Source organism: Clupea harengus, chromosome 2 (genome assembly GCF_900700415.2).
Source record: "Clupea harengus chromosome 2, Ch_v2.0.2, whole genome shotgun sequence".
NCBI lineage: Eukaryota > Metazoa > Chordata > Actinopteri > Clupeiformes > Clupeidae > Clupea > Clupea harengus.
This window is the reverse complement of record NC_045153.1, coordinates 5,648,408-5,672,742: the sequence shown is the minus strand read 5'-3', so window position 1 is coordinate 5,672,742 and position 24,335 is coordinate 5,648,408. Positions and strand designations below refer to the sequence as shown.

The 24,335-nt window shown below is 41.4% G+C and overlaps 2 protein-coding genes and 1 pseudogene across 2 annotated transcripts; all 3 read left to right on the top strand.

The window, feature by feature from the left end:
- The window catches only part of LOC116223730, a 90,363-nt pseudogene extending 86,127 nt beyond the window's left edge, over nucleotides 1-4,236 (top strand).
- Nucleotides 1,956-7,716, top strand: LOC105909377 (zinc-binding protein A33-like). The gene is made up of 5 exons (XM_042703258.1): nucleotides 1,956-3,004; nucleotides 3,721-3,816; nucleotides 3,971-4,201; nucleotides 5,533-5,626; nucleotides 7,030-7,716. The coding sequence occupies exons 1-5, from the start codon at nucleotides 2,603-2,605 to the stop codon at nucleotides 7,566-7,568; spliced, it is 1,362 nt and encodes a 453-aa protein (XP_042559192.1). The 5' UTR covers nucleotides 1,956-2,602; the 3' UTR covers nucleotides 7,569-7,716.
- A 3,824-nt stretch (nucleotides 7,717-11,540) lies between these two features.
- Nucleotides 11,541-16,094, top strand: LOC105892205 (zinc-binding protein A33-like). The gene is made up of 5 exons (XM_031581486.2): nucleotides 11,541-12,144; nucleotides 12,849-12,944; nucleotides 13,093-13,323; nucleotides 13,886-13,997; nucleotides 15,556-16,094. The coding sequence occupies exons 1-5, from the start codon at nucleotides 11,749-11,751 to the stop codon at nucleotides 16,092-16,094; spliced, it is 1,374 nt and encodes a 457-aa protein (XP_031437346.2). The 5' UTR covers nucleotides 11,541-11,748.
- Nucleotides 16,095-24,335: the final 8,241 nt, after the last annotated feature.

Genomic DNA, 24,335 nt, shown 5'->3' with positions numbered 1-24,335 from the left:
TATTTCACTATTAAATAATTTCTTAACATATTTCTGAGACCAAACACACATCCATTGAGAATATTCTGTGTACTGTGATGAATGTATCAGCCCAGGACAGTGTGCCTGAAGTCTCTCAGGGTAGTCAGGAAAGTTGTCTTTAGAATCACACAGGCTGTTCAGATCCTGAAACACAACGCCAGGTTTGCTGGGAGTGTTGGGATTCAGTATTACGGGATCTACAAAGAGAAAACACACACACATAGTTGAACACATATATTGCTCACTATTAACAAAATAAATCCATTCAGAAAATGTATGCAAAATAACATATGCAAATATTATCAACCAAACACCCATTTCATACCATAATAAATATCCCCAGAATGCATAATAATTACCTAATGAAAATGTGGACAAAGCAAACACCCCTGTAACCGAATGCCCCACTCCCTCCCCTAGTGGTACGCTGTAAAAGTACAACCTCAGCGGGAAGCGTGCTTTCGCATTGGGAACAGTATGGGGAAGCGAGAACACCGGGAAGCAGGGGCGGCGCCAGGGGGGGGCTAGGGGGTGCTATAGCCCCCCCTGGATTAGCCATAGCACCCCCATAGCACCCCCAAGAAAATAATGGTTTATTTATTATTGTTATTTAATTTAATTCTGCGTTCTTAATTTAATGTATTGTGTGATAATAATATTTCAATCACAAAAGAAAATAATAACAGATTGAAATGAACAGATTGTTCAGTAGCACGACACAGACACGTCGCATGCGTGAACTTTGACGTTTCCTGACGATTGAAGGAGAAAGAGAGCTAGTGCACTGTCAAAGCCAAAGTCAAAGTCAAGCGGTAGTATCAACAAATTCACAATAATGGATCGGTTTTTGATACCCAAAATTCCACGAGTAGAATAATCATGTGACGTTGAAGAAGAAGAAGAAATGCAAGGGGTATCGGAATCTGATTTAGAAGAAGAGGAACGTCGTGGTCAAAGAGTTTAACCTTACACCTCTACTGAGGGTGCTAGCCATGCTACACCTGGTCTGCCCGGATTTTGGTTTTGCTTATGGCTTTTCCAGCATAGTTTTGTTTGCATTTTTGCCTGTTCTTTAAGAGTTTTATTGTACAATGATACAATGATCTAGCTCTGATTATTGTGTTTTTGAGTGCCTACTGTTTTGTTTCATTCACTTTTAAAAGGGGCCTGCATCTTTACACCGTTTAAGATTTAAGGTGGAACGGTCTTGTTAGATGTGTAACATTAATTAATGCGGTCTCTTTTGGGGATTTTTCTGGATCCGCCTTAAAAAATCAGAGATTCTAGCCTAGGACGAGCAGTCTGTCTGTGCTAGCCAGGTATACATAAGCTTCTATGTTTTTATTGATTGTGACCTGACATAATATATACTTTTTGAAAGCATTTCTGACTCTTTGACTGTTTTAGTTAATTCTATCTGCTATTCTAATTTGCCCTCTTTAGTTTAGAATGTATTGAACTATTTATGTTTAGTTTAATTTGTCAGACATGGTAGTGGTGACCTGGTGGCCATCTGGCGCCAACTTTAACCCCCACTGAAGTAAGTGAAGTATTTGGGATTGCGGAATTTTGTCAGTGACCGTCGCAGAGGAACACGGCTATGTGCGCGTCCGTCGGAAGCAGCCTAATCATAATAATAATACGATCGATTTGTATGGCGCTTTTCATGGACCACAAAGACGCTTCAGAGAGCAAACATGTAAACAGATATGACGATATGGTGGGGAGGTGTTGTAGTAGAGAACCATGTGACACATATGCTATCACCCTAATTTCATAGCACCCTCGGTAAAACGCCGAGCACCCCCATAGCACCTGCAGAAAAAAATCTCTGGCGCCGCCACTGCCGGGAAGTGTGAGTAAGTGTATGTTTAACCAGTTTATGGACGTTATAGAAATACAAATGGCTAATGGAAGATGACACTAACCAGTATCATTCACAAAAGGTGTAGGAAAATGTCACAATTCACGAATGATTGCTATATCGCAGCAGACGGGTATGTCCGCGCATAAACGGCAAACCTGCGGCAAACTCCCGACACAAACACACCATCACACCGTACAACAAATAAGCACAACACGTTTACAAAACATGAAACAATACTTTCAATAACGTTAACGAAGTCCATATATCGCGATCAGAGAGGAGAGACGCTGTGTATGTATGGATGCGTGCGTGTGAGATTAAATTAAGACTCATGTTCTCTCTCCCTCTCCCGCACTCGCGGTAAAGCGGGCAAACAGTCCATAAAGTCCATAATAGCGAGAAGGGAAATGTTAAACTTCTCACTCAGACCAATCAGATTCAATCTCTACCAAAGTCCCTCCCCTTGACTGAACTGTTCTGAATGAGGAAGTGAGTTCAACAGCGCAACAGTTTAGTCGAGTAGTGACACGCTGGTGGAATATGAGTTTTGTGTCGGATAATATTAGAATCGGATTGATTTGGACTCTTGTTTCAACAGAAGTTCAAGTGACTATGCATTGACTAGCCTACTAGCATTCAAACTACCGGAAAGTGTAAATAATACAGAGAAGGGACTTGAACTGAACTGAACTTGAAGTTGTACTGAATAAGAAAATGGCTTCTACATGTTTTGCAGAGGAGGATTTCACCTGTCCTGTTTGCTTTGAAATCTTCAAGGATCCCGTCATCCTCTCCTGTAGTCACAGCGTCTGTAAAGCCTGTCTGCAGCAGTTCTGGGACACTAAGGAATCTACAGAATGCCCAGTCTGTAGGGTAATATCTTCATATGACAAACCTCCACTTAACCTCCACTTAAAGAACCTTTGTGAGACCTTCGTACTGGACAGAAGTCAGAGAGCTTCAGCAGGGTCTGAGGTGCTCTGCAGTCTGCACAGTGAGAAACTCAAGCTCTTCTGTCTGGAGGATAAACAGCCTGTGTGTTTGGTGTGTCAGACCTCAAAGAAACATAAAAACCACAGATTCAGTCCCATAGATGAAGCACCACTGGACTGTAAGGTAAGAATCTGCTCTTGTTATACTGACGATTGGTTCTAAAAAAAAAACACATCTTGATTCTCTTCTATCTATTTTATTCTATTGAGTGTGGACTATTTATGGCAGAAGGTGGTGTAATACCTGAAATGTAACAGTAGATGGCGATCTCTACACCCTGTTGTTACAACTGATGACTGTTCAACATCATGCAAACCTCTGACCTGAAATACTCTGAGCCTTTTCTTCCTCACTCCCACTCTGCCATACCAAGGACTTCCAGAGTGTACAGGAGCAAACTTAAGGAAGCCCTCGACTCTCTCCATCAAAGAGTCAAACTTCACATCACTATCGTTTCCAAAACTCATCTTGGAGTCATAGTCATTACTGACAAAGAGATGTGGTGTAATTATGCAAACAAATTGGCTTTAAATCATTAAAATATACCTTTTTTCCATATTAATTTTCATTTAGTCTGAAACCGTATCTCTTAACATGTCTAATGTCTCTTGATGTGTATTATTGGGTTAATCTGTAAACACTCTATGAGTTGTCTACTTTATCTACACTTTGGGGTACCCCCCTGTTATCCCCATATCACCCCTGACTCCATGCACAAAATACTTGTTATTCACTCATATCCCTCACAGACTCCCTACAAATGAAGTAACTTGGTTTCCTCGTGCCAGTATTGTAGTTTTGTAGACTCTAGTCTACAGTAAAGTGTTCATCTATTCCAGGAGGAGCTCAAGGTCAAACTGCAGCCCTTACAGGAGAAACTGAATACCTTTGAGGAGGCTAAACTCACCTGTGACCAAACGGCAGCTCATATTAAGGTGAAACATGGATCATATAATGAAAAAGTAGTATCTTTTTGTAATATGTCATCATGAGACAGCAAATCATGTGTTATGGATCTTTTCAAATGTAACTGACACATCTGCTCATAATTGAATTGGATCAAGGCTTTAGTCATGTTGTTCTATTTAGACTCAGGCCCAACACACAGAGAGGCAGATCAAGGAGGAGTTTGAGGAGCTTCACCAGTTTCTACGGGATGAAGAGGCAGCCAGGTTAGCTGCACTGAGGGAGGAAGAGGAGCAGACGAGTCAGATGATGAAGGAGAAGATTGAGAAGATGAGCAGAGAGATCTCATCTCTTTCAAACACAATCAGAGCCATAGAAGAGGAGATGGGAGCTGATGACATCACATTCCTGCAGGTGAGAACCATCCACTGTCTGTATAATGACTCTTAATATCTGATTAATAGTTTTGATGATAAAATCTGGCTGTTTAAGATACATTGGTGAGAACAACAGGAAGTTTGTGGGGACCTGCTTACACCACTTCTATTCACTCTTACAAATATCAGGAAATTAATTATATAAAATGTGCAGACGTGTGTTCATGCTCATGATAAAGATGTGGGTGTAGGTTGTATGTGAGTGAAGTGTGTGTGGATTATGTTGTGAATGTGTGTGTGCGTTTGTGTCGTGGGGGTGGGGTGGAGGGTGGGGTTCAGTTCAGGGTGTCAGTGGGATTGAGGTAGGGGAGAGTTGGGTTGGTTTCACCTGAAGAGTCTGGGACTAAAGAGGTTAAAGCTGTTTTGGAACTCACAGTTTTCTTTCTTGAGAAATTAGGAACATTTCCTCAACAGCCACTTACCCATCGCTGTGATGCACTAAAAATGTAGATCAATGCCACACACACTCAGACACACTCACACACACTTCCAACAAAATTGAGTTTATTTGTATTTTTGAGGCATTGAAAAGTCTTCCATCTTGGAGAGGAGCGGAGAGAGCAGTTTGTGTCTGGGGTGACTCAGGTCCCTCATCATGTTGGACCTTCTACAGGCAGCACATGCAGGAGACGTCCTGTAGGGCTGGAAGATCAGTCCCAGTTATTTACTGAAAACTCAGCAATCTTCACTCTGTAGGACACAATGAACAAATGGTTGTGTGTATGAAAGTCTCTTTGTTCACGTCCCAGATCTGCTGGGGGAAATCTGGGTGTGGGGAGTGAAAGAGCTGCACTCTCCTCTTCCTAATCCACCATCTTGAGCTCTTAGCCTCCATTGCACCTTTGGGCTTCAGCAGAATACTGGGCTTATAATGAGGTTATACAGTATATTGCAGTTCAAGAGGGTTATATATTCCTTCCTACTTCCATAAGAGATGTGTTGACATCAGGTGCTTAAGATGGGTATTTGTATTCAGGGTGAGAATATTGTGCAGGTGAGGTGGGACGGGTGTTACCTGAGGAGTCTTTCAGCTAGGACAGGAGCACAGAGAGATGTGTGTCTGGAGAAAAACAAACATGTGTCAATACATTTGTATATTAATGGACTGAATTATGTAATTGCTTGATCAAAAGAGAAATTATTTTGATTACATTTCCGCCTTTGCCATTTTACAGAACTACAAGAGCACAGTGGAGAGGTGAGTGATCTGCCTCCTGTCTCTCTCTTCTCTGTGGTTCTGAACCCAAACCCACAGCAGCACTGACTCCTGAATGTTATTCCAGAGCCCAGTGCACACTGCAGGATCCAGAGAGGGTTTCAGGAGCTCTGATCAATGTGGCAAAACACCTGGGCAACCTGAAGTTCAGAGTCTGGGAGAAGATGCAGGAGATTGTTCAGTACAGTAAGTATAGTTAGCATCTCTCTCTCATACACACACACACACACACACACACACACACACACACACACACACACACACACACACACACACATGTGCCATTGGGCCCTGTGTGTCACAGGCTTAAGGGTGCCGCTCATTTGCAGTTTTGGCCCCTAAACTCTGGAACATCCTTCCCTATAATGTCCGATCTGATTCCTTCCTGGTACTTTTTTTTATTAGCTTGCCTTTCCTGTGTTTGTGTTTTCATTATATTTTCATTCATACTTTTTCTGCTTGTTTTTTGTTGGTATATTTATTGTATTTTCTGTAGTAATTCTGTAAAGCTATATTGGGCTAAAGTCAGAAAGGTGCTAGACACATTAGAGTGTTGTTGTTGTTGTTGTTGTTGTTGTTGTACATTTCTTCTCACACATCACTCAGTGTTCAGCTCATGTGTGTGTCCTTTCTCTCTTCTCACACATCACTCAGTGTTCAGCTCATGTGTGTGTGTGTCCTTTCTCTCTTCTCACACATCACTCAGTGTTCAGCTCATGTGTGTGTCCTTTCTCTCTTCTCACACATCACTCAGTGTTCAGCTCATGTGTGTGTGTGTCCTTTCTCTCTTCTCACACATCACTCAGTGTTCAGCTCATGTGTGTGTCCTTTCTCTCTTCTCACACATCACTCAGTGTTCAGCTCATGTGTGTGTGTGTCCTTTCTCTCTTCTCACACATCACCCAGTGTTCAGCTCATGTGTGTGTCCTTTCTCTCTTCTCACACATCACTCAGTGTTCAGCTCATGTGTGTGTGTGTCCTTTCTCTCTTCTCACACATCACTCAGTGTTCAGCTCATGTGTGTGTGTGTCCTTTCTCTCTTCTCACACATCACTCAGTGTTCAGCTCATGTGTGTGTCCTTTCTCTCTTCTCACACATCACTCAGTGTTCAGCTCATGTGTGTGTGTGTCCTTTCTCTCTTCTCACACATCACTCAGTGTTCAGCTCATGTGTGTGTCCTTTCTCTCTTCTCACACATCACTCAGTGTTCAGCTCATGTGTGTGTGTGTCCTTTCTCTCTTCTCACACATCACTCAGTGTTCAGCTCATGTGTGTGTGTGTCCTTTCTCTCTTCTCACACATCACTCAGTGTTCAGCTCATGTGTGTGTCCTTTCTCTCTTCTCACACATCACTCAGTGTTCAGCTCATGTGTGTGTCCTTTCTCTCTTCTCACACATCACTCAGTGTTCAGCTCATGTGTGTGTGTGTCCTTTCTCTCTTCTCACACATCACTCAGTGTTCAGCTCATGTGTGTGTCCTTTCTCTCTTCTCACACATCACTCAGTGTTCAGCTCATGTGTGTGTCCTTTCTCTCTTCTCACACATCACTCAGTGTTCAGCTCATGTGTGTGTTCTTTCTCTCTGCAGCTCTTGTGACTCTGGATCCCAACACTGCACACCCACTACTCACCCTGTCTGAGGATCTGACCAGTGTGAGACGTGGTGATGAGAGACAGCAGCTTCCTGATAACCCAGAGAGATTTTATATATGTGTCTGTGTCCTGGGCTCTGAGGGCTTTAACTCAGGAACACACTGCTGGGATGTGGAGGTTGGGGACAGTGATAACTGGCGCCTGGGAGTGAAGACAGAGTCTAGTGAGAGGAAGGGAGTGAGTTACCTCAGTGGAGTCTGTCGTCTGTCTCATATTAATGGTGTATATGCAGCATGCTCTCCATCCCAGCCAGACACTCGCCTCAGAGTGAAGCAGAAATCCCAGAGGATCAGAGTGCAGCTGGACTGGGACAGAGGAAAGGTGTCATTCTATGACCCTGATAATAACACACATATACACACTCTCACACACACTTTCACTGAGAGAGTGTTTCCATACTTGTATACTGACCCAGGCTGCACTCTTCGTATTTTACCAGTAAAATCTTGCATAACGCTGAAGCATCACAGTTAGAGCTCATACAGCCTCTGTCTTACCATGGATGATAAGAATGCAAAACCCTGATAGTAACACACATCTATAACATCTATTAGTCAAAGCTAATTACCTGTCTTCAACAGGACTGGAAGCAAGCACACAAACAATGCAGACTCATTTCTGTTCTCTCTTAATTTCAGTGAATTAGTTTAAATGTTTTTTACTTTGTTTTCAAAAGAGTTTTATCAGAAGAGGCAGAACATAAAACAAAATAAAAATAAAGTCTGTTCAGCCAGTGTCATCGTGGTTACTCGGAGTTGATGTGTTGTGTATTATTACAAAGACAGCATTTAACTTAACTAAATAATATATACTTATTCTAATCTGACAGCATTTAACTTTACACTGAAGCTTTTTTGTTTATATCTGTGAAATAAAATCTCTACTTTATAGTACTTTTAAAACACAGAACGCCAAATTATAATTCAACCACAAAGAAAGGAAGGTGAAGCAAGAGGTTGTGTGTGATAACTAGATCTGAGGTCAGCCTGTGTGTGTGTGTGTGTGTGTGTGTGTGTGTGTGTGTGTAAATCTTCTCCCATCGTGTGTGCATCTTCAGCACTCAGTGTAAAGCCTGTATGCAACAGATCAGGAAGCCAAATGATCCAGGATGATGAGAAGACATACAGAACTGGGATGCACTTCTCAGTTCTCCAGAATCTGTCAATGACCGGTGAATGCCAACTACAATTGCTTAAATGTATGAAGTTAACTCTGAACACTGGAGCCCCTAGTGGCACTCTGCAGAAGTTAGTGGAAGGTGGCACAGGCACTGACCGTTTTGTGTGTGTGTGTGTGTGTGTGTGTGTGTGTGTGTGTGTGTGTGTGTGTGTGTGTCTTACCCCGCACAGTCTCTACTCTATACTCGCTATCAGCACTGTGTCTGCTGTGTGTGTGTGTGTGTGTGTGTGTCTGTCTGTTTTGTGTGTGAGTGTGTGTGTGTGTGTGTGTGTGTGTGTATGAGAGCCTCCACAGTCTCTACTCTATCTTCTACTGCTTTCAACAGGTAGGTGTGTGTGTCTCTCTCTGTGTGTGTGTGTGTGTGTGTATGTGTTTGTTTGAGGTAAGGTGACCAGATTTCTGACACAAAATACATTTTCAGTTTAGACACGTAAACACCTCCAAAACAGTGTAATGTTTTTGTCTTTGTAAACGAATAACGGGGACTGTCCCCGGAAACCGGGGACGTCTGGTCACCCTAGTGTGAGGGTGACCTCTCTTCTTTGGTTATTACCCCTGTCTCTGCCCCCTCCTGCTGTCAGGGTGAACCTGGCCAAAGCCTCCGAGGCTCTGAGGGGACTGCTTACTCTGGACCCTGCAGCCCTGGCCTCCCTCTGTGAGTACTAGTGCTGGGTATCACCACCTGCCCAACAATACCATACATATCACCATACATATCACCATACATATCATCATACAATACATCACCATACATATCACCATACATATCACCACACATATCACCATACAATACATCACCATACATATCTCACCATACAATACATCACCATACAATGCATCAACATACATATCACCATACATATCTCACCATACATATAACCATACAGTACATCACCATACATATCACCATACATATCACCATACAGTACATCACCATACATATCACCATACAATACATCACCATACATATAACCATACAATACATCACCATACATATCACCATACATATCACCATACATATCTCACCATACATATCTCACCATACAATACATCACAATACAATACATCACCATACATCACAATATCACAGAGGTATCACGATAGTACTCCTGATGGTAGTTAAGCTTTTAGAAGGACAAATTAAAGTCACTTTTAAATATCATAGCTCTTATAACAAAAATAAAATAAAGTCCCTTTTAATATCATAGCTCTTATAAGAAAAATAAAGTAAAGTCACTTTTAATATCATAGCTCTTATAAGAAAAATAAAGTAAAGTCACTTTTAAATATCATAGCTCTTATAAGAAAAGAGTCTGTAATTTCATCCATTATGTGTTACTTTTACCATGACTTCCTCTTCAGTTCTCTTTAGTTCACATTATATACAGCTAGAAACACGTTTGGAAACACATGAATGGTTATTCGTTTTGTTGCATTGTATTTCGTGTAGGGTCAGAGTTAGAAGTGTTTGAATGAATGAATGAATGCATGGTTGTTTTTCTTGCTTTGTAGACAGTTAGAAGTGTGTGGAAATTAATTATTGTTTTTCTTGTGATGCACTTTGTGGAGGCTTCATTGAGAAGTGTGTGGAAATGTATGAATGTTTATGCTCATGGAGTAGTGTACTTTATGTACAATGAAGTTTTGTTTGTCTTGTTGTAGTGTACATTGTGTGCAGTTATAACCAGGGTGCGATTTGTCAATTTGATAATTTTTTTTATTTATTCATGAAAAAACAAGCAAAAAATAGGCCTAATTCTTTTCAAGTTAACGGTAGGCCCTAGGTTAGGTTTCATTTTGAACAGTTGAACATTAAATGCAAACTAAATGAAGAAGCAGGGATGGGCCTGGGTTACCTGGAGAGATGTGCTGCAGACAGACCACGCTGGTGGGCTCAGGTGGAGGCCTCATGCACTACCCAGTGTGAAGAGGATTAAGAGAAGAGAAGAATAACACACACACATCTCACACACACTTTTACAGGGAGAGTGTTTCCATTCTTTAATACTGGCTGTAATTTCTCTTCTCTGAGGATGTTAGCAGTGAAGGCTTCTTTGAGAATATAACAGCACAGCTAGAGGCCTCTGTCTGGACCCACACTGACACGTAGAGAGGGAAACCCATAGAAGATGAGTGCGACTGCTTTAAAATAACCATACAAATACGTCATGTTATTTGGTGTAAAATGTAAAACTTGTGCCGATGTTTTCCAGGTATGACACATAATGCCTCGTTAAAGTCGTCCATGATGCCCAAATTCTAATAATGCATCACCAAGGTGAGCAGAAACGAACCATTGCTAGCTTTACCGATCAGGGATTGGGGTGATATTCCCTTTCCATAAACTATCATTACTCATATTCCCTCATTACTTCCGATTCCCATGTTGTCCCTCACTCACTCCACTCACTGAGAACAGCAGACATTCAACAGGCTCTACACACCACAATAATAAGACTGTGCATACTGTTACAGTTAAGATCAGACAAGATTGGAAAGGCACTGTGGTGTAAGCCGATAAGACCCCCATTTACCGGCTTCGTTGCCCACAGGGACACAGGTTCAAGTCTGGCCTGCTGTCGTTTCCCGGTCCTCTCTTCTCCGCCTTGCTTCCTGTCACTTCACTGTCGTGTCCAAATAAAGGCATTAAAAGCCCAAAATAAATCTTAAAAAAATATATATATATCAGATCAATATCAAGATCAATAATCCATTCAAATTACATGTGCATGTGTGATTTCTAAACAAAAAAAACTCTCAAGTTTACGATAGAACAGTGTTCGTGTGTGTGTCTAGAGTTTAATAATTAACACACATGATATCAGTGTGATAACATGTGACTTATAGACATCTCACTCAAAAAAAAAATCCACATTAATATGACATTGTAATATGTGTTCATATATTCCAAAATAGCTTTTTTCTTTCATTATTTAGGCAAATTAATCCTGCAGACCACACATGGAACGTCTTGCCTGTTTACTTGTAACCTGAACTTCAGGATCAAAACCTGTGTGTTATCCACTGATCTGGGTTCAGTCTCGGCCTCTCTGGCAGGTACAGTCCACACCCACAACTGGGACTTTAACTGAACTCCAGTCAGTCATTGACAACAGTGATAGGGGAACTGGTTTGGCAACTACAGCCGATCCTTAAATTACTTCAACCATAGCCACTCCCTCAAACTGCCTGGCACCAGAGGAAGTGAAGTTGACAGCAGGTTTATTCTCCGTTTGCCACTAGACACTGTCATGTTCATGTGAGATGAACCTTTTTAAAAACTGTGTTTAGACTAAAGAGGATTTATACTAAACAGTTTGGGCTTAAAGTAAAGCTGGTGAGGCTGAAGTTCTTGTGGATTAAAGTTAGAAACAGGGAAGACTCAGGGTTAGGGACTCGACTTCTCAGACTGCTGAAAGTGAAAGAAAAGCTGGTCAAACTGCCTTCAGAAAGCAAAGTGTAGTGGAAAGACAAAATGGCTTCTAAACTTGAAGAGGATCTCTGCTGTCCTGTGTGCTGTGACTTCTTCAAGGATCCTGTCCTTTTGACCTGTGCTCACAGTGTGTGTAAAGCCTGTCTGCAGCAGTTCTGGGACAGCAAAGGATCTAGAGAATGTCCCTACTGCAGGAGAAAGTGTTCAAGACAATTATACCCTACTAACATGGCGTTAAGGAACCTGTGTGAGACATTCTTACAGGAGAAAAGTCAGAGAGCTTCAGCAGGGTCTGAGGTGCTCTGCGGTCTGCACAGTGAGAAACTCAAGCTCTTCTGTCTGGAGGATAATCAGCCTGTGTGTTTTGTGTGTCAGACCTCAAAGAAACATAAAAATCACAGCTTCAGTCCCGTAGATGAAGCAGCACTGGACTGTAAGGTAAGAATTTACTCTGGTAATACTGGCCATAGGCTCTAAAATAACACATCTTGATCTATTCTATTTTATCTATTTTATTTTATTGAGTTTGGACTATTCATGGTAGAAGTTACTGTAATATCTTAAATGTAACAGTAGATGGCGATCTCTACACGCTGTTGTTAAAACTGATGACTGTTGCACATCATGCAAACCTCTGACCTGAAATACTCTGAGCCTTTTCTTCTTCACTCCCACTCTGCCATACCAAAGACTCCCAGAGTGTACAGGAGCAAACTTAAGGAAGCCCTCGACTCTATCCAATAAAGAGTCAAACTTCACGTCACTATCGTTTCCAAAACTCATCTTGGAGTCATAATCATTACTGACAAAGAGATGTGGTCTAATTATGCACCCAAATTGGCTTTAAATCATTACAACATACCCTTTTTCCAACATTAATTTTGATTTAGTCTGAAACCGTATCTCTTGACATGGCTAATGTCTATTGATGTGTATTATTGGGTTAATCTGGAAACGCTCATGTCTACTTTATCTATACTTTGGGGTAACCCCCTGTTATCCCCATATCACCCCTGACTCCATGCACAAAATATTGAGATATTCACTCAGAGACTCTCTAAAAATGAAGCTACTTGGTTTCCTCATGCCAGTATTATAGTTTTGTAGACTCTAGTCGACAGTAAAGTGTTCATTCATTCCAGGAGGAGATCAAGGTCAAACTGCAGCCCTTACAGGAGAGACTGAAGACCTTTGAAGAAGTTAAACTCATCTCTGACCAAACAGCAGCTCATATTAAGGTGAATCATGGATCATATAATGAAGAACTAGTATTTTTAAATATATCATCATGAGACAGCAAATCATGTGTTATGGATCATTTCAAATGTAACTGACACATCTTCTCATAATTAAACAAGAACAAGGCTTTTTTCGTGTTCTATTCAGACTCAGGCCCAACACACAGAGAAGCAGATCAAGGAGGAGTTTGAGGAGCTTCACCAGTTTCTACGAGATGAAGAGGCCGCCAGGATAGCTGCTCTGAGGGAGGAAAACGAGCTGAAGAGTCAGATGATAAAGGAGAAGATTGAGAAGATGAGCAGAGAGATCTCATCTCTTTCAGACACAATCAGAGCCATAGAAGGGGGGATGGGAGCTGATGACATCACATTCCTGCAGGTATTTTTGTCAGTGAATCTCTTTAGCATTAAAGTCTGATTTTAAAGACCACCTCTGTGGATGATACACTGTATCTATTAAAAAGCACATGGGTCACTACTCCAATCTACACCACAACTGTCTATTTTATGAGTACACACACACACACACACACACACACACACACAAGTGTTCTTCACAATTCATCCATTAGTTAGATCAATGAATCCAACATCAGTGCCTGGTTACTGACTAATAGACCAAACTTCAGGATGACATAATTTTATCTATGAGAAGTGGGTCACTAGTCCACATGTGCTAGCTATTGACTTTTGTGATTATTATCTTACTGTTGTAGCATACACACCAAGGACATGTCATCCTTATGAACAGGGTAAGATGTACTTACCTGATAACAATGGTGTTTAATACAGCATAATTTAATCAATTTCCCTTCTTTTTTACCAGAACTACAAGAGCACAGTGGAAAGGTGAGTGATCTGCCTCCTGACTCTCTTTTCTCTGTGGTTCTGAACCCAAACCCACAGCAGCACTGACTCCTGAATGTTATTCCAGAGCCCAGTGCACACTGCAGGATCCAGAGAGGGTTTCAGGAGCTCTGATCAATGTGGCAAAACACCTGGGCAACCTGAAGTTCAGAGTCTGGGAGAAGATGCAGGAGATTGTTCAATACAGTGAGTACACAGTCACATGCGCACACACACACATCTGCACACACACACACACACACACACACACACACACACACACACACACACACACACACACAGTGCATTTCATCCATTGTTACTGCCGTAGTTAATGCGGCACAAAAAAAGATGTTTTAGGGAATGCACATAGTATCTGCACACACATACAAACACACACACACACACACACACACACACACACACACACATAGGCTTTTAGTAGTAGCCCCACTAGCAGACAACACAGCTCAAAGATCAGTGTTAGTTTTAATAAAGTTTTCCGGCAACAATCCAAAGGCAGAAGACAGTCTCTAAGGCAGAAGTAACCTAATCACAGAATCCAACAGGGTCAGGTCAAAAATCAGGCAAAGGGTCAAAATCACAGGCAGACAGAGTATAGTATGTCAAAACATACTATAAAATGTGGCAAAACACCTGGGCAACCTGAAGTTCAGAGTGTGAGAAGATACTGGAAATTGTTCAATACAGTGAGTATAGTTAACATCTCTCTCTCTCTCACACACACACACACACACACACACACACACACACACACACACACACACACACACACACACACACACACACACACACACACACAACTTTAACCGTGACTCAGACATCAGAGCATATTTCTCCAACTTTACCTTCACTCCACTGGCTTTCAGTGTGTTTTCACAATAGTTTTAAGGCTTTGCTGATAACCACAAAGGACTACATAGCTTGGCCCCATATTATATATCAGAGCTCTGCTGCTGATTCAACATGCTCAATCAGCTGAAGAGTCAACAACACGGGTCCGACTAGTGCCAACAGTGTGGGACACACCACAAAAACTAGGGCCACAGACACTAACAGACTGCACAACATTGGCTGACTGTCGACCGTTGGCCCTGTGTGTCACGGGCTTAAGGGTGCCGCTCATTTGCAGTTTTTGCCCCTAAACTCTGAAACATCCTTCCCTATAATGTCAGATCTGATTCCTGCCTGGTACTTTTCTAAAAACTCATTTGTATAAGCTTGCCTTTCCTGATGCCTGATGGGTATATTATTGGTCAGCTGGGTTTGTTTTGTTAATTGATTCCAATTTAAATATGTTTACATTATATCTGTTTGTTTTTTGTTGTTGTATTTATTGTGGTGGTGCTAGACACACAAGTGTTGTTGTTGTTGTTGTTGTACATTTCTTACAGGCACTGCTACTGTCATCACACTATTCATCATCATCTTCATTGTTGGAATCATCATAACTCATTAATTTACTCATCATTACTCACCTTTACCTTCTCACACATCACTCAGTGTTCAGCTCATGTGTGTGTGTGTGTCCTTTCTCTCTTCTCACACATCACTCAGTGTTCAGCTCATGTGTGTGTGTGTCCTTTCTCTCTTCTCACACATCACTCAGTGTTCAGCTCATGTGTGTGTGTGTCCTTTCTCTCTTCTCACACATCACTCAGTGTTCAGCTCATGTGTGTGTCCTTTCTCTCTTCTCACACATCACTCAGTGTTCAGCTCATGTGTGTGTTCTTTCTCTCTGCAGCTCCCGTGACTCTGGATCCTAACACTGCAGACCCACGTCTCATCCTGTCTGAGGATCTGACCAGTGTGAGAAACAGTAGTAGGAGACAGCAGCTTCCTGATAACCCAGAGAGATTTGATGAGTTTTTCTGTGTCCTGGGCTCTGAGGGCTTTAACTCAGGGACACACTGCTGGGATGTGGAGGTTGGGGACAGTGATGTTTGGGAACTGGGAGTGAAGACAGGGTCTAGTCAGAGGAAGGGAGTGAGTGCCCTCAGTGGGGTCTGGAGTGTGGATCATAATAATGGTGCATATAAAGCACTCTCTCCATCCCACCCACACACTCTCCTCACAGTGAAGGAGAAACCCCAGAGGATCAGAGTGCAGCTGGACTGGGACAGAGGAGAGCTGTCATTAACTGACCCTGATAATAACACACACCTACACACTTTCACACACACTTTCACTGAGAGAGTGTTTCCATACTTTTGGACTCTCTCAGGCTTCACTCTTCATATTTTACCAGTAAAATCTTGCATAACGCTGAAGCATCACAGTTAGAGCTCATACAGCTTCTGTCTTACCATGAATGATAAGAATGCAAACCCCTGATAGAAACACACATCTATAACATCTCTTAGTCATAGCTGATTACCTGTCTTCAACAGGACTGGAAGCAAGCACACTAACAATGCAGGCTCATTTCTGTTCTGTCACCACTTAATTTCAATTAATTAGTTTAAATGTTCTTTTATTTCTTATTTGTTTTCAAAAGACTTTTCTCAGTAGAGAACCCAAGACAAAATAAAATGGTATTCTGTTCAGCCAGTGTCATCGTGGTTACTTAGAGCTGATGTGTTGTGTATTATTACCAAGACAGCATTTAACTTTACTTAATAATTTACACTTATTTTAATATGACAACATTTAACTTTACTAAATAATGTACTCTCATTCTAACCTGTCAGCATTTAACTTTTATAAATTATTCACACATATTCTAATCTATCAGCATTTAACTTTTATAAATAATTCACATTTATTATAACCTATCAGTCACCATTTGTACTTGATCATCTGGCCTTATGTATGAATATATTTTGTGAATTAAAATCTCTTCTTAATAGTACTTAATATAAAATGCTGAATTATAATTTGATGGAACTGAAATGAGCAACACGCTTAGAGAGTGTGTCCACACTGAAATAATCTCCAGAAATCCTGACTATGTTATCAGGTCCAGGCTTCAAGTTTGGCGTGCTCATTAGATTCTATCAAATTCAACCACAAATAATAATAATAATAATAATTAATTTTATTTGTAACGCAAATGCAAGAGGTTGTGTGTAATCTGAGGTCAGCCTTTGTGTGCGTGTGCGTGCGTGCATGCGTCTGTCTGTCTGTCTGTCTGTGTGTGTGCGCGTGCACACATAAATCTGAACTTAATTAACCTCAGTTACAGTTGTAGAAATGGTGAGAGAACGTCAGAGACGTGTTTGGATTGGCCGATTAGAATGCCTCTGAAGTGGAGCCCCACCCTCAGTGAGGTAGGCAACGAGTTTGAGGGTGTTTCAGATTCATGTTCAGTCCAATAATATGATGTGTATCGGGGTAATTGTGCATATGGAGCACTCTCTCCATCCCACCCAGACACTCTCCTCACAGTGAAGCAGAAACCCCAGAGGATCAGAGTGCAGCTGGACTGGGACAGAGGAGAGCTGTCATTCTCTGACCCTGATAATAACACAGATCTACACACTCTCACACACACTTTCACTCACAAAGTGTTTCCATTTATCAGTGGATATCCTCTGAGGATCTCACCAGTGAAGGCTTCAGTAACAGTAGAGCAGCACTGGTAGACACAGACTGTTCTTCCATGTTTTCCATGTTGGTGTTTCTGCACTGTTGTCCCAAGCACATTACAATAAAGATCAGGTGGATTTGTTTTGGGATCTATCTTTTAGCTTTTTGTTAACAGAACAAAAAAACGTCGCTACATATTAAATCATTACAATGCTGTTGTCTTTTCTCACAATATGATGATATTTCATCATATTCATGTACTCATGGCTATGATTCACTGAAAGTTATAATGGTTATTTGAACAGAGGCAGGCTATGGTACGGAGCTTTCCTACTAAATGAATAATTTGGCATCAAGTGGTCAAGTATCTGTATCTCCACTCTCTCAACCTTGTGGACACACACACATGCACAGAAAGAGAGAGAGAGAGAGATGTTCATTCCTGTGGCTTTAATGTTTAATCATACACCACGATTAATTTCACACATGTTATGATTTCCTCTGATCTGTGGGGTGAAAGGTCAGGTCTGAACCGTGGTCTGAATATCTGTTATTTGTTGCAGTCACCTGTGAACATCAGGGGCTACACATAGGATCACTACACAGTGAATCATGTGGAATAAACATGATTTTAATTGGTTTCATGTCATTCATAAGAATTTGATGGTCACGGCTTGAAATCGAATTGATGTAGCTGCCCATATCAATGACTATCTGTCACTGAAGAGAATTATAAGGCAGTTGTCATCAGACATGTACTTGTCCTACTGGTTAACATTTCACAGAGCTCAGTATGATGTCACTGTAAAGGGGAGTCAGACAAACACAGACTATTATTAGATTTCTTCTTGACTTCTCCTGAGATGGTGATTGTTAACTATAACTAACAGTAATCAGTGGAGGTCAGGTAATGGGAGTAACCTATCAGGCTCCATCTGCAGTCACTTTGATCTGTTTGTTGTGTCTGGAGAGGAAGCCTGTACAATCCACTGGTATAGTGACTTGCTGTGGATGTGTTTGTAGCTGGAGGATCATACCTGCAGGAGGCTTTACCTCAGAGACTCACTGCTGGGATGTGGAGGTTGGGGAGAATCCATGGCGGAGTGTTGGCTGATGACAGACTCTGTCCACAGGAAGGGAAAGTCAAGTCAAATTAAGTCAAGTCAACTTTATTTGTACAGCACGTTAAATCAAGAGGAGTTGTACTAAAGGGCTTTACAGGTGAGGTAAATACATTGATACAAACTTTTTGATAAGAAATAAAGGAAATGAACAAATGGGTAAAAGTTCATAAAAAAGAAAAAAGATACTACAACATACTAAAAGACCAGCAAGTTAGAGTTAATATTATGGACAGTACATACATAAATACAACCCTAAAAATAGTTAAGTTAACTAAATAAAAGCAGTACCTGTGTAAAACACAATAACTAAAAGAACAGACTCGACCAAAACCTCAGACTGAACTAAAATGCACTAAAAAGAGCACTGCACCAAAATCAAGAAAATGCAAGTGTTCAAAAGTATGTTTTAGTGTAGCTTTAAAAGTCTCTATGCAGGCAGCAGATCTGATATGCAATGGGAGACTATTCCATAATTTAAGACCAAGAACAGTAAAAGCTCGATAACCCCTGGATCTAATATTAAACCACGGTAAAGTGTAGGTAGAACAGGTGTGAAGTTAGAAGTCTAGCTGCTGCATTTTATAAAAGTATAAAAGTTACAGCAGTAGGCTGCAAGTTGCAGGGTGCAGCGAAGCATGCGTGTGTGTCTGTTCAGCAGTGTTACGTTACGGCAGCTCAATCACAGTGTTTGAAATAAAATCTCAATTATTGGAAATAATATCTCTACGTCGTGTACGTCGAGGAAGGGAAAGTGTGACTCCATGAGTGAGGTCATGAGTGGACAGTGGTTTGTTTTCTGTACAGATAGTAAATATAGAGCATGTGTTACCCCACAGCCCTCCACCTTTCTCACAGAGAAACAGGAACTCCAGAGGATCAGAGTACAGCTGAAATGGGACAGAGGAAAGGTGTCATTCTCTGACCCTGACGATAACACACGCCCTAATAACACACATAACACCCGCCGATGGAGATGGATTGGACATGTGCTGCGTATGCCACCAACATCACTGCCAAGGGTAGCCCACAGGTGGACTCCAGACGGCCGCAGAAACAGAGGCAGGCCCAAGGAGACTTGGAGGAGGACAGTGGAGACAGAAATGAAGAAGCAGGGATGGGCCTGGGTTACCTGGAGAGATGTGCTGCAGACAGACCACGCTGGTGGGCTCAGGTGGAGGCCTCATGCACTACCCAGTGTGAAGAGGATTAAGAGAAGAGAAGAATAACACACACACACACATCTCACACACACTTTTACAGGGAGAGTGTTTCCATTCTTTAATACTGGCTGTAATTTCTCTTCTCTGAGGATGTTAGCAGTGAAGGCTTCTTTGAGAATAGAACAGCACAGCTAGAGGCCTCTGTCTGGACCCACACTGACACATAGAGAGGGAAACCCATAGAAGAGGAGTGCGACTGTTTTTACATTTACATTTAGTCATTTAGCAGTCTCCTTTCCAAAGCGACGTACAAGGGAAAAAAATACCATAAAAATATGTCATGTTATTTGGTGTAAAATGTAAAACTTGTACTGGTGTGACACATAATGCAGCGTTAAACTCGTCCTTGATGCCAGAACTCTCAGGGCCACTGAGCCAGGGTCAGACATTAGTGAAGGCTTAGAGCACAAATGGAGGAGATGTCAATCACAAATCACTAATGTTCACACTGTTATGATTATTATGACATTTGTACAGTGTGGCATCTTTTCATTGACATTGACAATATTTTGTATAATTATTATTTAATAAGTACAGAATGAGTAGGTCAGTACTTATCTGTAATTTATACCACTGCCATCAGCACACTTCACTCTCATGCAGTCTAGTCCCATGATGCATCTGTTTAAGGGTCTTTCTTTAGGCCTAAATGAGGAGAATAAACTTCCTTAAAGTACCACAGACTTTACTCACAATATGTTTGATATTTAAGATAATGTTTTTGTTTGTTTTGTTTTTTTGCTGTAGTCTTGGGGGAGGCAGTCGTCATGGTGATAGTGGGGCTGCTGGGAACAGCTCTGATGATGTCTCTGCACAGGTCTTTAGTTCTGACCACCTGACTGAGTTATTATGTCAGCATGTCAGTGAGGTTAATCAGAGATGGAACACAGCCCATAAGAGCCTACAGACAGTTTAATGGAGGCTGACTCTGTGTCTCGGCTCAGTTAACATGATGTTAATCTCTTTTAATCTCTGCTGGCATGATATAAACCTCTATCAACATGATTTAACGCTCTATTAATATGATATAAACCTCTATGAAACAGATATGAACCTCTCTTAATATGATTAGCCTCTAGTAACATGATATTAACATCTGTTGACATGATATGAACCTCTCTTAATATGATTAGCCTCTAGTAACATGATATTAACATCTGTTGACATGATATGAACCTCTATTAATATGATATGAATAAAACCTCTAATAACATGATATTAATATCTGTTAACATGATGTGAACCTCTCTTAATATGGTTTAATTGACATCCATTATTAATATTACTTAATATTATTGATATTAATCTGTCTGAACACCATGATGTTAGGTTGATGACTTGACAATACATTTCAATATTTTTTAATTTAAGCGTCACCCACTGAACCGTCTGGATGGCGGCTGGCTATTACTGTGTGTCCGTACATCACTGCAGTTCATCTGAAATTGAACCTTACACCACCCACTGGAACCTTACACCACCCACTGGAACCTTACACCACCCACTTGAACCTTATACCACCCACTTGAACCTTACACCACCCACTTGAACCTTACACCACCCACTGGAACCTTACACCACACACTTGAACCTTACACCACCCACTTGAACCTTACACCACCCACTGGAACCTTACACCACCCACTGGAACCTTACACCACCCACTTGAACCTTACACCACCCACTGGAACCTTACACCACCCACTTGAACCTTACACCACCCACTTGAACCTTACACCACCCACTTGTTTCAGTAAAGGCCCCGTCACACCATAACGTTCTGGTCAACGTTCTATGACGTTAGTGGAAACGTTGGTAATCGTCCATGGTCGCTGGTATAGCACCAGAAGAGCGTTGTGTGAAAGCTGGTGAACGCTGTAATCGTCAGTATTCGTCGATGATCGGCGGAGAACGCTGGTCCGAAAATACATTTTTGAACATGCAAAAAAGTTCTCATGGAGACCAGCGTTCTTCAACGTTTAATTTAAACGCTGGAGAACTTTCGTGGAACGGTTTATTAAAGTTGCACGCGTTTTGCTATAGTAGTCAGTCGTTGGGTAGGGTAGACTGAGTACAGTTGATGCACTCGAAATAACTTATGTGCGCAGCAATCCTGAGGCGTGATTTTTAGTTTGGACATGCCTACTAACGTCCTCTTTGATCCCGGGAAATTTGAGCACCTAACCCATCTCTCGTACGAAGATATCGGCGAAAGTTTTTTCACCAAGGGAAGATCTTGATTTTATCATACAATGTGTGTGGATGTGTTGATGTTTTCTAATAATAAACATTGAGAAACACAAATTCAGTGTCAAATTTAAATCATTTATTTTAATAACATAAAACCCCAGGAATAACGCCCGTTATTTCGTAAATCACAGTAATAATAACAGTAAATCTTCGTCCGAAGACATTGCTAGTGAAAGAGGCTTTGTATTCTTCAGCAGCATGTATCATCTTCTTACTTGCAGCAGCGCTAGTAGCAGAAGCCCCCCTCACACCTTTTCGTCGTCTTGGCGGCATGATGTTCACTGTTCAGATCAACTGAATCCACTATGATTTTCCAGCGTTTTATACCGGTTTGACCATAAAACCCACACGCCAGCAAAACGCTATTCTGTCATTATTCACACGTTAATCACGCTCGTCTAAGGTTGACTTATCGTTTGTCGCGCTCCAGTGACACGTGAGCACATGTTTGTCGCGCACCAGTGACACGTCACTCGGTCGCTGTCACATGCTCCTCATGTGTGAGTCCCACGCTAGTCATGCGTCAGTCCTACGCTATTCTTTCATTAGTCACACGCTAGATGTGTCCACCTCGCCCTAGAACGCTCGAAATTGATTAGAAAGTTCAGAGAACGTTGACCAGATTGTTATGGTGTGACGGGGCCTTTAGAGCAGTCGTTCTCAAAGTGTGGTCCGCGGACCACTGGTGGTCCGCAAGTGCCCGTAGTGGTCCGCGACGGCCACAAGTAAATGATTGCGACATTTCTAACAAACAACTCAGAACGAAGAGAACACAGTCAGTAGAAGCCTAATCTGTTAAAAAGTAGCCTAATCTATTAAGAAGGTCATGGATCGATGGTTTAAGACAGGGACAATGAAAAGAAAATTAAATGAGAATGCCTCTGACACAGACAAGGGTCACTCCCGCCGCGGAGCTGCATTCAAACAGCATTTATTTTCTCCCGCTGCGGAGACAGCAAGATGATAACTATATTCTGTGTTGTGTGACGTTGGATAATGACAACTCATAATTATGAAAAGCTGACTACTAGGATGGCTATATTAATGCCAATCGGCTAGCCTACGGTTGGTAGTGAATTACTGCGGTCGCGTGGTCGGTATGCGCATCGTTCTGTTTATTGGTGTTTAGTGATACATTGGCGTGTCTGAGTGTGTGATGGGAGTATGAGGCTGTGAGCGAACTATAGTTTGTAACTTAACCAAGTCAAGCATGGAGCAGGGTTCCAGATGCTTTGCCTAGCGCATTGTCATATCTATAACTAGCCTACCGATAAAAAAGGAGTGCCCACCCGCAAAAATCACCTGCCGCTAACAATTGTCTGGTGCCAGGTCTGGGTAGGAGGCCTGTTGTTCCGGGGATATACACTAGTATTTAGTTAGATGGTCCGCAAGTTTTTTTTTATTGGCTAAGTGGTCCTTGGTCTGAAAAAGTTTGAGAAACACTGCTCTAGAGGGAGAGGGTTGGGGCAAGACTGCCACCTATTGATAATTAACTGGAAAGGAATTTGAAACAAACCTTTTTTTCATACAGTTAACAACAAACCACAAACAAGCCAACACAATCAACCCACATAAACATCCTAACCAACATATGAGAGTGGGGAGAATAAATACTATAAACTTTAACTTACATAGAAATACTTTCACAAATGAGTCATGGCACTTGAAATCAGTAGACTATCACCAAAATAATCCATATAGAGTTTGGGAGTGACCGCTATCATTGTGTATGTGACTATAAACGTCCGGTGACATCACACGTACTGATGATTATTCACTTTCCATATAATATCATTACTCATATTCCACCTATTAATCTGACCACAATAATAAGACTGTGCATAGTGTTACAGTTAAGATCAGACAAGATCAATTATTCATTCAAATTACATTTGTGCGATTTAACATCAAAAAACTAAAACTCAAGTTTAAGATAGAACAGCACAGTGTTAGTGTGTGTGTCTAGTGCATGTCTTTTTTTAACTGCAGTTTAATAATTAACACAATACAACCCATGATATCAGTGTGATTACATGTGACTTATTCACTCAATTTTGTATTTTTTTCTCCACATTAATATTAAATTGTAATATGTGTACATATATTCCAAACTACCTTATGTCTTTCCTAGCTTATGTAGGCAAACTATTACTGCAGACCACGCATGGAACGTCTTGCCTATCTGCTTTTAACCTGAATTTCAGGATCAAAGTCTGTGTGTAATCCAATGATCTGGGGTCAGTCTATGTGTCTCTGGCAAGTACAGTCCACGCCCACAACTGGGACTTTGAGCTGAACTCCAGAGGAGTCATTGGCAGCAGTGATAGGGGAACTGGTCTGGCAACTACAGCCAATCCTTAAATTCCTTCTACTATAGCCACTCCCTCTGACTGACTGGCACC